This window comes from Nanorana parkeri, unplaced genomic scaffold (genome assembly GCF_000935625.1).
Source record: "Nanorana parkeri isolate BGI_ZX_2015 unplaced genomic scaffold, ASM93562v1 scaffold1142, whole genome shotgun sequence".
Lineage (NCBI taxonomy): Eukaryota > Metazoa > Chordata > Amphibia > Anura > Dicroglossidae > Nanorana > Nanorana parkeri.
In genome coordinates this window covers 84,100-99,637 of record NW_017307410.1, presented here as the reverse complement: position 1 = coordinate 99,637, position 15,538 = coordinate 84,100, and the positions used below count along the sequence as shown (strand labels likewise).

General features: G+C 45.9%; 1 protein-coding gene across 1 annotated transcript in view; it reads left to right on the top strand.

Annotated features, from left to right (window-relative positions):
* The window catches only part of LOC108796626 (zinc finger protein 208-like), a 129,685-nt gene that overhangs the window by 45,467 nt on the left and 68,680 nt on the right, over positions 1–15,538 (top strand). The window contains exons 4-5 of the mRNA XM_018568126.1: positions 11,162–11,795; positions 13,677–13,769. Of these exons, the coding sequence (XP_018423628.1) occupies positions 11,162–11,795; positions 13,677–13,769 (727 nt within the window). The remainder of the gene's footprint in view (positions 1–11,161; positions 11,796–13,676; positions 13,770–15,538) is intronic.

Here is a 15,538-nt window from a genome sequence, read left to right as displayed (position 1 = left end):
CTTTTTCTTTTGCCATCTGTGTTTTTTTGGGAGATTTCTCTTCACTTCCTGTCCAAAAGCCACTACAGGAAGTGAAAGGAAAATCCGCCAAAGTTGGGGAAATCCCTGGTGGTCAGCAGGGTCACTGGAACTAGGGCCCCCACAGAATAGGTAGGTAGTTCCCATCTATTCTGGTTCTGGTGACAAGCCCAAATTTGGGAATTTCTTTAACTTTTGGTGATAACGGTCACGAGGACAAATATAGTGAATTTTCCATAATGGGGGCACAAAACTACAAAAGTTTTGGCTTCAGTTCCGAAAAAAAAAAGTATACCGTATAATATCCCTGAATCTATCATTGCTTGGGAGGAAAAAGAGGCAAAAAGTAGGGGAAGAAAAGGAAGGACACTAAGGTCTCGCCCCCGAAGAACATGGTCTTCAATGGAAAACATGCTTTTAAAAAAAATGTGTATTCTTTCATGTGCCAAAGGATCTGATTTGTGAAAAAATAAAAAAAACTTTATTGCATTTAAAACATGAAAATACCCAAACGTGAGTCCGGCTTCTCATCCTTTCTGCTCTTTGAATGCGGAGATGAAAAACGTTCCCCGTATTCCGAACACAAATCTGGCTTTTCCTCCGCATGAGTCATCGTTTGGAAGGTAAAACATTTCTTCTGGGAAAATCATTTTCACACACCGAACATGAAACCGGCTTCCCTCCGGTGTGAGCTTTTTGGTGGGCCATAAGGGATGACTTCCTAGGAAAAACTCTTCTGCGGGTCAAACATGAAAATGGCTTCTCATGGGAGGGAGTTGTAAGATTCGATCTCTGCAAAACATTTACCATATTCCAAACATGAATGGCTTCTCTCCAGTGTGAGTCCTCTGGTGGTGGCTGAGACCTTCCCTCCGGGAAAAACACTTCCCACTTCTGACCAGGATTGAGGCTTCTCCCCAGTGTGAGTCCTCTGGTGGTGGCTGAGACCTTCCCTCCGGGAAAAACACTTCCCACTTCTGACCAGGATTGAGGCTTCTCCCCAGTGTGAGTCCTCTGGTGGTGGCTGAGACCTTCCCTCCGGGAAAAACACTTCCCACTTCTGACCAGGATTGAGGCTTCTCCCCAGTGTGAGTCCTCTGGTGGTGGCTGAGACCTTCCCTCCGGGAAAAACACTTCCCACTTCTGACCAGGATTGAGGCTTCTCCCCAGTGTGAGTCCTCTGATCTGCAGTAAGGATCCAGCTCCCACATTCCGAACACGAATACAGTTTTACTCCTGTATGAGCTCTCTGATGTATAATAAGACTGTGTTTCCAGATATGACACTTACATTATATATAACAGCTCCATCTCTGAGGGTCATAAGTCACCATCTCTGAGGGCCAAAGAGCAACGTGTCTGAAGGTCATAGAGCATCATCTCTGAGGGTCATACGGCACCATCTCTGAGGGCCATAGAACAACGTCTCTGAGGGTCATACAGCTCCATCTCTGAGGATCATAAGTCACCATCTCTGAGGGTGATACAGCTCCATCTCTAAAGCTCATACAGCTCTATCTCTGAGGGTCATACGGCACCATCTCTGAGGGTCATACAGCTCCATCTCTGAGGGTTATAAGTCACCATCTCTGAGGGTCATAAGTCACCATCTCTGAGGGTCATAAGTCACCATCTCTGAGGGTCATAAGTCACCATCTCTGAGGGTCATACGGCACCATCTCTGAGGGTCATACAGCTCCATCTCTGAGGGTCATAAGTCACCATCTCTGAGGGTCATACAGCTCCATCTCTGAGGGTCATAAGTCACCATCTCTGAGGGTCATAAGTCACCATCTCTGAAGGTCATACAGCTCCATGTCTGAGGGTCATACAGCTCCATGTCTGAGGGTCATACAGCTCCATCTCTGAGGGTCATAAGTCACCATCTCTGAGGGTCATAAGTCACCATCTCTGAAGGTCATACAGCTCCATCTCTGAGGGTCATACAGCTCCATGTCTGAGGGTCATACAGCTCCATCTCTGAGGGCCATAAGTCACCATCTCTGAGGGTCATAAGTCACCATCTCTGAGGGTCATAAGTCACCATCTCTGAGGGTCATAAGTCACCATCTCTGAGGGTCATAAGTCACCATCTCTAAAGGTCATACAGCTCCATCTCTGAGGGTCATACAGCTCCATCTCTGAGGGCCATAAGTCACCATCTCTGAGGGTCAGAAGTCACCATCTCTGAGGGTCATAAGTCAAAATCTCTGAGGGTCAGAAGTCACCATCTCTGAGGGTCAGAAGTCACCATCTCTGAGGGTCAGAAGTCACCATCTCTGAAGGTCATACAGCTCCATCTCTGAGGGTCATACAGCTCCATCTCTGAGGGTCATACAGCTCCATGTCTGAGGGTCATAGAGCATCATCTCTGAGGGTCATATGGCACCATCTCTGAGGGTCATAGAGCAACGTGTCTGAGGGTCATACGGCTCCATCTCTGAGGGCCATAAGTTACAATCTCTGAGGGTTATAGAGCAACGTCTCTGAGGGTCATACAGCTCCATCTCTGAGGGTCATAAGTCACCATCTCTGAGAGTCATACAGCTTCATCGCTGAGGGTCATAAGTCACCATCTCTGAGAGTCATAAGTCACCATCTCTGAGGGTCATACAGCACCATCTCTAAGGGTCATACGGCACCATCTCTGAGGGTCATATGGCACCATCTCTGAGGGTCACACAGCACGGTCTAAAGGGAATAAGAAATATCAGAATAAAAATGCAGAATTCCAGACAAACATTAGAAAAAAACCATCAGCCTAGTTATTTACATGTTCTTTATAAAGGTGTCTATGTATTATTACATGTCCTCACTGAACATGCTTACCTTCTTCGAATGGGACTTGTATTTTTTGTAGCATTCATTCATAAAGAATGGAAAGGCTTTAAGAAAAACAAACTCATTCGTTAGATTCTGCGCAGGTTAGGTGAGGACACTGATGATTCAGCAATATTCTCACTTGACATGATAGTGTATTTTTAAAGCATAGATGGATTCATAAAGGTTATAAAAAAAAAGGTAATTCAAAAGAACTTAAAAATAAATCTCAGTCCTTTCCCATTTTTGTTGGTGAGGGTGCTCTCCGCACACCTTACAGCAGTCCCGGCCAATAAGAACGATGGTGCTTGTAGTAACGACCACGGATGGCACCGTGCAAAATACGAAGTAAAAAGACAGGTCACCAGCACTCAAAATAATTTAAATATACCTATTTAAATTATTTTGAGTGCTGGTGACCTGTCTTTTTACTTCTTTCCCATTTTTGCACATTGCTTGTTGTATTTTCCTATTTGAGTTTCCCAAAGACCTAATGGAACCTTCAAAAACGTAGAGTAATACAAGCACGTTCTTAGGGTTTAAAGTGCACAAATTGCTATATATATTATTCAAATTGCTCCCGTCTGCACTACAAGAAAATGGCCGCCTTTCTGCAGAAGGCAGACATTGTTTAGTTGGACCTTTGTCCTCTAGCGGTTGCGCAGAGAAGCCCAGTGGGCGGGGTTTTTCTTATAAGGCAGTGCCAGATCCCTCAGCTTTCTCCGTTCCGCTGCTGCCCAGCTGTGCCTGGTTGCCACGGAGACGTGCGTGCTCAGGAGCGCTGGGAGTGAAGGTGGGCGGCCATGTTCTTGTAGCCCGCGCGTGCGCAGGAAGACAGGCGATTCAATCAGGCGTGAAGGTGGGTGGCCATTTTCTTGTAGCTCAAGTAGAAAACCCAGAAAACTTACAGGAACTCTCCTCTTCATTTCCAGCTTCTGCTGGTGGAGGTTCGGCTGGAGAGTGTGTGACCAGTGAGGAACAGGTAATAATGTCTTCTTATTATGAGAGTAGGAAGAGAGAAGAGGGGTCCCAGTACTCTCTGTGGACTGGATCCCCCATCATGTCACCTCAACAAATCACCACCTCCCTGCCAGTCCTCTGCTGTGTAGAGCATTAGATGGTCAGCTCCGCTGGGGCCGGGGCTTATGGCACCGGTTATGTATGCGCCGTAAAGAGATACACCCATCAGTGGGGAAAGGAATTGCTCATGGCACCGGAGTAGCAAAATGACTCTAGACACCACACAGCACCTAATCACGTGGATTTGATCCAGGTGCCAAAATCCCTTTTTGGAGGATTTTAGGAATGCGTGTGTAAATCTGTATTGGCCGAATAATGATCACCTTGGAAACGTATGGTATCAATATAAAAGGGGTTTGTCAGTTGAGACGATGTGCGCCATTTTCACACCGCCTACATCATAACAGCGCATGTTACAGAATAATATCTGGGGACGCGGGCTGATGTGTGACACGCATGGGGGTAGAAGATCTGCCTGTCATCAAAATTGTTCACTGATTTTTATATCCATCACATACAAATCCAATGAGGGTCATAGAGCTCCATCTCTGTGTATTGTAATAGCATCAACTCTGAGGGTCATAGAGCTTCATCTCTGTGGATCATAGAGCTCCATCTCTGAGGGTCATAGAGCTCCATCTCTGAGGGTCATAGAGCTCCATCTCTGAGGGTCATAGAGCTCCATCTCTGAGGGTCATAGAGCTCCATCTCTGAGGGTCATTCAGCTCCATCTCTGAGGGTCATACAGCTCCATCTCTGAAGGTCATACAGCTCCATCTCTTGGGTCATAGAGCAACATGTCTTAGTGTCATGCAGCTCCATCTCTGAGGGTCATAGAGCTCCATCTCTGAGGGTCATTCAGCTCCATCTCTGAGGGTCATACAGCTCCATCTCTGAAGGTCATACAGCTCCATCTCTTGGGTCATAGAGCAACATGTCTTAGTGTCATGCAGCTCCATCTCTGAGGGTCATAGAGCTCCATCTCTGAGGGTCATAAGGCTCCATCTCTGAGGGTCATAGAGCTCAATCTCTGATGGTCATAGAGCTTCATCTCTGTGGATCGTAATAGCACCACCTCTGAGGGCAATACAGCTCCATCTCTGAGGGTCATACAGCTCCATCGCTGAGGGTCATGGAGCACCATTTCTGAGGGTCATACGGGACAATCTCCAAGGTTTATTCAGCACCATCTCTGAGGGTCATACAGCACCCCCATACAGAAAAATCACCTGTTAAGCTAGCCACACAAATTTCAATCTTTTTGAACTCTCTCTGTACATTCTCCTAACAGCTGTGTAGCCTAACGAATCAAACCAACTTGTATCCGGCCTCAGTGTTGGAGGTTTGGAAGTTTGGTGAGAAACGGGGACACAGGTTTCCCTTATTTGGGCTGTCAATGCTGAAAGGGCAGCAATGGGTGCAAAGCTGCCAATCATGGTGGTCACTCCTGTCCACATCTGCTATCACAAACTTGGTGATGCCAGCCTCTCTCCTGGACTTCAAGCAGATGGCCTGCTGACCTGTCTGCTACCTCCCAGGCTTGGTCCTGTATGCAACAGAAGAGGAACTTGTAGGGCCAATGACCAGTTTGTATTATTGTTCTTCAACACACACAAGACAGTTTCACAATAAAACAGAGAAGATGGACATGGTCCCACAGTATAATATCGGAATAGCTCTGCCTTTAATTCAGATTTAACATTGAGAAGGAGAAATTGGAAGGAGTGGGAGACAGAGAAGGAGTACAAAGAAGAAGGTGGTACATGAGACCTGTGGGAGGTAAAGCTGAAAGTCTGCAAGAATCCTCTAGGGCCCATGACAGGAAACCGGAAGTGCCCCTATCCCCTTATAATGTTTTTTCCTGCTTGTGATAACACTGATATATTGCATTGTGCACTTTACAACTGAACCTTTATTTCAAATACAGACTCCGAGGAGAGGAAATATCTAGGACACCGGGATCTCTACAAGGACATCATGATGCAGAACCGGCCGCCCCTCACATCACCGGGTAAGAGGAGACTTTCATTTCTTTGTAAAGGAGAGAAGAGTATTAAGGATCCCCCTAGATACACACATCTTTCTGATATAAACTAGGGATGCACCAATACCGGTATTTTGGTACCGAGCACCGATCATATTTTTCCGGTACTGGCCGATACTAATTACCAAGTAACGGAAGTCCCATTCAGGAAGCCAGGTGGAGTGTAAAGACTCGCCACCCGGCTACCCGATTAACAAGAAACTCTGTCCCCTCTTAAGGCTTCTGAACTTAAACATGGAAGTAAGAAGATTAAGGGGGGATATGATTTTCATGTACAAGATGTTCAATGGTGACAGCAACATTGGCAACAAACTGTTTGAGATTAACTCCATTACAAAGACTAGAGGCCACCACCTAAAGTTGGTGGAGAAAACATTCCAGCACAAAGGGCGAAGAGGGTTCTTTACAGTAAGAGCGGTTAAGGTCTGGAACTTACTGCCACCGGCCGTGATTTCAGCCAAGAATGTAGATTTGTTCAAGAAACTTTTGGACAATTTCTTGAGGGACCGTAATATCCAGGGATACCAGTATCCCTAAGAATGAGATGATGCGTGGCCCTATATGGGTTGGACTTGATGGACGTATGTCTTTATTCAACCCCAAATACTATGTAACTATGTAACCTTGGTATGTCCAGCCTGTCACACCCCGGGGCCTCTCCTGCTAGAGCGCGGCCTTCCTCCGTTACCCAGCCGGAGCCGTCTGGCCGGCCAATCAGGAAGCCGGGCGCAGTGTAATGACGCGACACCCTGCTTTCTGATTGGACGGGAGGCCGGCTCCATGATCCCTTGTCATGAGATGACGAGGGAGCATGAGGCCAGCTTCCCGGACAATCAGAATGCCGGGCGCTGCGTCATTACATGGTGACGAGAGAGCATGGACCCGCTTCCCGGCCAATCAGGAAACCGGGCAGCGTGTAATGACGTGCTGTCCGGCTTCCTGATACAGTAAGTACTCGTGCTAGGCATCGGAGACTTTGGGCGAGTACGAGTACTCGCCCAAATACTCGGTATTGGCACCGATATCGATACTAGTATCGGTGCATCCCTAATATAAAGACATAGAAACAATGTATTCAGTCAGTGTGTGTGTTTCCTACAGATGGATCCAGGAACAGAAATACCCCAGAGAGATGTCCCCGTCCTCTGTATTCCCGGGATTCCACACAGGAACATCATGAGATCCCTCACCGTGATCAGGTAGATCGGGCTGAGAGGCTCCTTCTTGAGTAACATAGTTCAGTTGAATTTCATTTAAAATAATGTCCTATGTGATGTTTGTCGTATTAAGGGGAAGAATTTTATTGGTGTTCAAGTGAAAGAGGAAGCAGAAGATCCGTGTGTGAGGGGTGATGGGCCATGCAAGAAGGAAATCCCTCCAGAGATCAGCACAGGTGAGGAATAAACACTGAATCCAGAGAAGAGTCCCAGATTCTCCTTGTTCAGTCACTACAACAATCTCTTCTTCTCCCCCCTCCTCCCCCCTCCCCTGTCAGTAGACAGTAATGGGGGGACGGAATGTGTCTAGTGGGGGGAGTCAGGAGCCATCAGACTCTATTAGACTCCGGTTCTCCTCCTCACATCATGTCATTGTGTGTTACCAGCCAAGAGACGTGACCAGTCTCCCCCCCACACACACTCTCTGGGGTCTCATACATCTCAGTACAGGGGGGCTTCACTCTCTTATCTATCCACAGACACCAGATTGACTCAGAAAAAAGGAGAAACAGAAAAGAACAAAGGATGTGTGAAGGTTGAAGATAAATCAAAAGAGACTTGTGTGAGAGGTGATGCACTGTTTAAAAAGGAGAAACTTCCTCCAGAGATCAGCACAGGTGAGTAGTAAAGACTGAATACAGAAAAGAGTCCCAGATTCTCTTTATTCAGTTTCTTCTCCCCCTCCTCTGTCACTAGAAAGCAATAAAGATACAGTCTGTGACCAACGGGGGAGCCAGGAGCCACCAGACCCCATTAAGCACCAGCTCTTCACCGCTGTTCAATGTGTTTTACCAGCCAAGAGACATAATCAGTCTCCCTCCACACATACTGTCTGGAGTCCGTCTTACATCTCAGCACAGGAGGCTTCACTCTCATCCTCATCTAGAGACACAATAATCTCTCACAGAAATGTCAAAGCTGAGAAAGAAGTGACATGTGTGAAGATTAAAAAGGAGGAAATTCCTTCAGAGATTAGCACAGGTGAGAAATAAATCTTAAGTCCGGAGGAGAGTCCCAGATTCTCCTTGTTCAGTCACTACAACAATCTCTTCTTCTCTCCCCTCCTCTGTCAGTAGACAGTAATGGGGGGACGGAATGTGTTTAGTGGGGGGAGTCAGGAGACATCAGCCTCTATTAGACTCCGGCTCTCCTCCTCACATCATGTCATTGTGTGTTACCAGCCAAGAGACGTGACCAGTCTCCCCCCCACACACTCTCTGGGGTCTCTCATACATCTCAGTAGGGGGGTCTTCACTCTCATCTTTATTCACAGACTCCGGAGAAACTGGAGGGACATCAGAAGCTGAGGAGGAGGAAGAAATCCTTGTGAAGATTAAAGAAGAACCAGAAGAGTCATATGTGATGGATGATGAGGCGTGTAAGGAGGAGGAACGTTCTCCAGAGATCAGCACAGGTGAGGAATAAACACTAAATCCAGAAAAGAGTCCCAGATTCTCCTTGTTCAGTCACTACAACAATCTCTTCTTCTCCCCCTCCTCTGTCAGTAGACAGTAATGGGGGGACGGAATGTGTCTAGTGGGGGGAGTCAGGAGCCATCAGCCTCTGTTACACTCCGGCTCTTCTCACATCATGTCATCGTGTGTTTCTAGCCGCTTTCTGCGTCCTTTAATCTCAGTACAGGGTACAGCTTCACTCACATCTTTTATTTGCAGACAACAGAGAGACAGACAATCAAGATGAAGAGGAGGAAGAAGGACATGTAAGGATTAAAGAGGAGGAAATTCCTGTAGAAATTGGCACGGGTGAGTAAAAAAAACACTAAATACAGAAAGGATTCACAGTTTCTCCTTCTCCACTCATTGCAAGCACCTCTTCTACTTCCTTAACACTTAATTGCATGCAGAGGAGCACCTCACATCAGGTCATTGTGTGTTACCAGCCAAGAGACGTGACCAGTCTCCCCCCACACACACTCTCTGGGGTCTCTCATACATCTCAGAGGGCTTCACTCTCTTCTCACAGACATCAAAGCTGGGGAGACAGTATGTGCCCAGTGGGGGAGTCAGGAGCCATCAGCCTCTTTTAGAAGGAGAGTAAGTTGCATTCTCCCAGTTCAAGGTATGTCATCACTTCTCTAGCTTGGCAAAAGGGAGCCGCAGAGGAAGGTAAAGAAAAGCAGCTGCTCAACATTCAAGTGAACCTTTTGTTTGGCACTGCAGCAGTGGAGGATTCTAGTTCTGAGACCACACAGCTACTGACAGCGCTGGTCTGGCACTATTTATTGGAAGCCATTCTGATTGGTTTCCAACCATGTGACTATTATGACAGCCAATCATAGTGATCAATTGTGGTAAGTTTGGTGAAGGCCTTTTCTGTCCCGGCATGACTATCCCCTGTTCACAAAGCCAGCTCCATAAAGACTTGGTTTGATGAGTCTAATGTACAAAAACTACTCCACCCTTCTGAATACCTTGAAAGTTGAATGCTCGCCAGGTCTGCTCATTCAGCATGCGGTGTTTTGCCTTATAAATTCTCTTCTGATTAAATTGGTGTCAGGAACCGGATCTGAACCCAGGGCTTCTGCTGTAGCTGGTGGTGGTTCTACCTGCTGAGCCACCTTAGAACCTTGGATAGCTCCTTGCCTGATCTCCTGTGTAATCCTCAGTTAAACCTCATTTCTGCTGAACTCCTTGCTCCTCCCTTGAACTTCCTATTTAAGCCACATCTCTGTACTTCCATGTTTGCCAGATTACTGTGCTCCTGCCAATATCTTGCTTCCTTGCTCCTCCTGTGATACAATCCGCTCATACTGCTACCCGTGTAGCGACCTTTGGCTGCTGATTCACAGACTACTCTCATCGTCTTCTACTTCATACCTGATACCTTTGGCTGCTGACCTCGGCTTGATCACGAACTACGCTTCTGCCTGCTCCCATACTACTACCGTCTGCTCGTGTAACGAACCCGGCCTGTTTGACTACGCTTCTGCCTGCTGTTTCAGCTACTGGACTCCAAGCCTGATCCAGATCGTGACAATTGGCTTCCTAGATGCACTCCAAAAGTTTGTGGAAATCTTTCCCAGGAGAGCGGAAGCTATTAAAGATCTCAATATGAATGCTCATGGTTTGAATGGGATGTTCAGCAAGCTTGTCTAGGTGTGATGGTCAGGTGTCCATAAACTTTTGGTCAGATATAAATGCTGCTGTACAACTGAGGAGGCCATTTATCCAGTAGCACTTCTGAAGCAGTCTAAGTTTCTTTAACATTCAGCCAACAGCGGATGGCAACTATAGTAACAACGCTGCCAGGGAATACCAACTCTCTATATGATGATGCATCGCAGTGTGCTCTTTAGCTATGTGGGTTACAGTTGTACCATAGCCAAAGCATCTACTCAATCTAGCCACCATTTGGAAAGAGTGCCACACAACAGAAGCTGCAAGAAAGGTGTCCAAGAAGTGGGGGGGCGGGGGAGAGGGCATGTAAGGAAGCATGAAGATGCAACAGAAAACAAGAAAGGGGTCATAGAACTGGAAAACAGCTGACCACCTGCAAAGGTCCCGAACATACATGGAATACCAAGAGGAAGTAGCTGTTCATGATCAAAAGGCAGCGGCCAACAGAGTAGAGCAAAGAGGAGCAGGCATGCTTCACAGGTCAGGAACGTATGATCAGGTGATTAAATGATGAGCTACTAAGCTGCAGTTAGCGGAACGAGGAGGCAGCATGGCTTGGATAGTACAATGTTATGACATTATGTCGGTGGGATGTCTGTTTTTTTGTATCTTGTACTTTTTTTCCAAGATGGAGTAGATGGTATAAGACAAACTTATAAACGTTGGTGTGGATTTGTTGTGGCAGTATAGTTCCAGTATGTCCTAACTACATTTTTTTCCCCCCACCAGATGGACGATATAAAAAGTACACAGATGAAACTCCCATTATCTGTTCAGATAGTTGTACAGAAGACCCTTCGACACATGGAGGAAGTTTACCTGGTGAGGCACCTCATACCACCCACAAGCGTAGCAAGTCTTCTGGTCAGGGAGCAAAAGCTGCCTCGAAAAAGAGAGGTCACGCAGGGGAGAAGCCATATCCATGTTCGGACTGCGGAAAATGTTTTTCCAAGAAGGGCCATCTCATCTCGCATCAGATGTGTCACACAGGAAAGAAGCCATTCTCATGTTCCGAATGTGGAAAGTGTTTCACTCAGAGAATCCATCTCATTGAGCACCAGAGAACTCACACAGGGGAGAGGCCTTATTCGTGCCCTGAATGCGGGAAAAGCTTTGCCAAAGTATCGAATTTTGCCGCCCATCAGAAAACTCACTCGGCGGAGAAGCCGTTCATTTGTTCCGAATGTGGCAAAAGTTACCCGATCAAGTCTTATCTCATCAGGCACGAACAAATCCACACAGGGAAATACCCATATAAATGTTCCAAATGCGGCGAATGCTTCTTTCACAAATCTTCCTTGACGAGGCACGAGAGGCTTCACACGGGGGAGAAGCCGTATTCATGTTCCGTATGTGGGAAATGTTTTGCCTTGAAATCGAATCTGGCCGCCCACGAGATCATTCACACCGGCGACCTTCCCTACTGCTGCCACGAATGTGGGAAACGGTTTAACAGGAAATCCAATCTGAATGCACATCTTCGAATTCACAAGAGAGCACATCTTCTCTCGTATCAGATGATCCAAACGGTGGTGATACCGTAAAGCTGAACTCCGGGAAATGATTATATATATATATAGTATAATTTAATAGAGTTATGTATGAATTGGAACAAAAGGTCTGTCAGTATGAGATTCTAGTGCGCTGGTAGCCTGCTCCACTTTTCTGCCATTCATTTTGAAGGGTCTACAAGGTGTTGGAGGTGCAATAGACATGTTGGGTCTCTAGATCATGTTCTTTGGTCATGTCCTTCTGTTGGCCTGTAAAATCATACTTGCTAGACTTCTTCTTCAGAAGACACACGATAAGTAAACAATTCTTCTCAGTGTTACTGTTTCTCCTTACTTAATCCCGTATGTAGCTGGGAAACTTAATGTCTGATTTGCCATCGGCTTCCACGGCAGGGATGTCCCAACCTCTTCATTGGGGATGCCCCAATGTCTTTCATGCCCCGACCTCTTCATTGGTGGATGCCCCAATGTCCTTCATGCCCCAACCTCTTCATTGGTGGATGCCCCAATGTCCTTCATGCCCCAACCTCTTCATTAGGGATGCCCCTTCATGCCCGACGCTCTTTATTGCATGAACATATGTTGAAATACTGGTATACCTACGCTCAACCGTGCCGCTTTATGACGAGCAAGCACTGTCTATAGTCAGGCTGCTACTAATGGCCATGGTCACAGTGAAGCTGCTCAGGTGTCTACTGCCATTAGCAATTGATCACCTGATCATGCATGTTGAAAAAACACTACTGTGTAATAAAGATCCATATTCCCTTCCTATGAAGGGACAGAAACGGAAAGAACTATTACACAGTGAAGATGCTCTGAGCTGAATTGTTGGTCTCCCATCAGGTGTCTACTGCCATTGGTCACCTGATAAAGCATGTTGAAAAAACACTGCTGTGTAATAAAGATCCATATTCCCTTGCTATGAAGGGACAGAAAAGGAAAGGACTACTACACAGCGCACAAGTATTAGAGTTTGAAAAAAAAAAAAACTGCTTAAAGGCTCCACACTTGTTCCACTCGCAATGGCACAATATACCTTAGCGCAAAAGGGTAACTTTAGTACTGAAACAATAGAACATCCTACCTCCCCTCTTCAAAATGGCCAAGGCAGCAACTCATCTATGCCTGAACATCCGTGTGCTCTTGCTTTTGCAGCCTGGCCAGGGCCGGGGCATTGTTTACAGCTTGCGGTGTTCTAGCAGTGCTCTGGTATTTTTGCACATGTGCCAAGCTTGTTCAGAGACCAATATGGCTGTTCAAGACCCAGGTGCCAAATGGCTTTACTGCTTGGTGGCTTGGGGCCTGTACTTCACATGGCATACAATAAAGAGCCCTTTTAGAATGCAGTGAGAACAAAAGACGTCTGCCCCCGAGATTGATGACAAATTTTAAAAAGTAGGACATGGTGAATTTTCTATTTTTGTTTTCACATTTAGCGCTTAGTTTGAAAATCATTCCACCCTCTATAATGGACCTTTATACTCCTATCAAATAGAATAAAATGAGAGTACCCTGTCTTCTCCATTCATGGGCCAAAGTGCTTTTGTATACTTGTGTCAGACTAGCACGTGATGGGAGCATAGGGCAATTTTAGGAGGTCGGCCATGCTGGGGGTTAATCAGAGCAATAATCGAGTAGCAGCCGTTTGACACTCAGAGGAATGTAGTGGCACTTAATGGTATAGTGATCCAAACTTGTGCAATAAACCACAACTACACACTGGTGTGGCTTACACCATAAGGTTCCATTTGTGTAGCTTGATCAGCTACTAAAAAAAAAAAAATACCGATGTGCTCCTGCCATAATACCACAAATGAGTGCGTATTTACTACGGCAGGCAGTGTTCCACGGCACTGAAGTAAAAGTATTTAAGTGAAATGCCAGTCAAAACCTTTTCTCTTTGGCAGAGTGGACACATTTTCACGTCAGATCTTTACTGCTGTCTTCAAGATCGTAACTAAGACAGATTCTCTCCACAAAGGTCAAATCGCAGTGTTTCGGTAATGTTGTATACAGTTAGTAGATCCATCAAATTTCTGTTTTCCTGTGTCGTCGCTGGAGCGATTTCCTATTTTCTTGCCCTGGTGACACTGAAGTTGGGATATCACCTCAATCAGGAAACCGCAGGAGACCACACAGATGTTGTAACTTTTCCATACTTTATCCACCACTATGAATCGTTCTAGCTTGAGTACTACTTGATGCGAATCCTGGAAGGCTGGGCATATTTTTTTTCAAATAAAATGTATTTTGTTTCGTAAAAAATACCTAAGTGCAAGGTGTAATATTAAAATATAATCAGATTTGGTATACTAGAGATTTATCGGAACCCTTTCTGTAGTTGTTATTAGATCTAAGATTGTTTTTTTGCGTATGCTTGACACAGAAGCCTATTCCATTGAGCCGAGACCTTGGCATCATCCTTCTTTCCTTTTGTTTGTACTCTGTCTCTATGGTTTTTTTCTTCTAAAATAAACAGAGACACTGATCTATAGTAAATATATATATTTTTGATTAAAGAAAAGATTTATTTGCAGTACACATGTTTAGTATACCAGATAGTATCATGTACCTGGTAGAGAACCGAGTAGTTGAGGAGGCCTCCTTTGCAACTCTTGTCCCACACCCCTGAGAGTGGAGACAGGGAGTGAGAGGACAGAGAGCAGCACCGGTGCCAGAGAGTGTAGGGCACTGTGCCTGGGTATGTCCCGAAGCTGGTCTTCAAGGAAGCAAGTGTGGATGCAGCTGGAAGGACAACGAGGAATGCTGGTAGAGCAGGAAGGCCAGGGTCAACACTGATCAGGCAGAGAAGTACAAGGCGGCAGGCAGGAGAATAGTCTAGGAGCAAGCAGAGGTCAGGGGCAGGCACCAGTCAGGCGTCGTCAAAAGGAGATCCGGGTCAAGGCTACAGAACACTGGAACAGGCAGAAGCAGAGGAAAACACACACGAGCTGAAAGACCATCCAGCAATGATCCATAGGACTGGCAGGTTTAAATAGGGCCATCTATTCAAGGAAGCGGCATCATTTCCTGTGCGCCACGTTAGCGCGTCTTTGCTCACACGCTCCGTTGTGCGCGCATGTTTCCTGTACATGCGAAAGACAGGCCTACTCACATGCGCAGAAGCACCTGCACGGCCAGGTATAGTCTTACAGATAGACTGGTATCGCAGTGTGTGTTGTTGGTATACTAATACAGTTTCAGTTATTGCACGGGTTCTTAACTGGGGGTATCTATACACCTTGACGGCATGGGAAACAAATGTTGGAGTATGGCCTCGGAATAATTTTAAACAGAATTGAAAATGAGATTCTCTGGGTTACTGAACCTATGGGCAAAGTGGAGAAAGTAATTTGACGCACTGTGTCAGTAACTGTACATTGATTCCATGTCTGCGAAGGTTCTCATTCCTCCAGGTCATGGTATATCTGTAAAAAATAAGACAAGGCAACTGGACTTGCTGTATTTTTCTTGAAGACGTTTCACTGGTCATCCAACCAGCTTTCTCAATTCAGAATGACTTGTACAAAAATTATCTGCGAATAAATAGAATAGAACCAGGTGTTGATTGCATTTGCATAATTGGAGTCTAGGAGGTGTTAATAACCTTCCCAGAGAGAGGTGTTATAACAGCATTGTATGTGGCAGACAATAGATGCCCCCCCCACCTCAATTCAAGCTTGGCTTCTCCATTTTTTTCTGATTCCATGTTTTGATTGCACATAAACAGCAAGAATCTCACTCGTTGTAGCCGGCTTATGTATCTGTG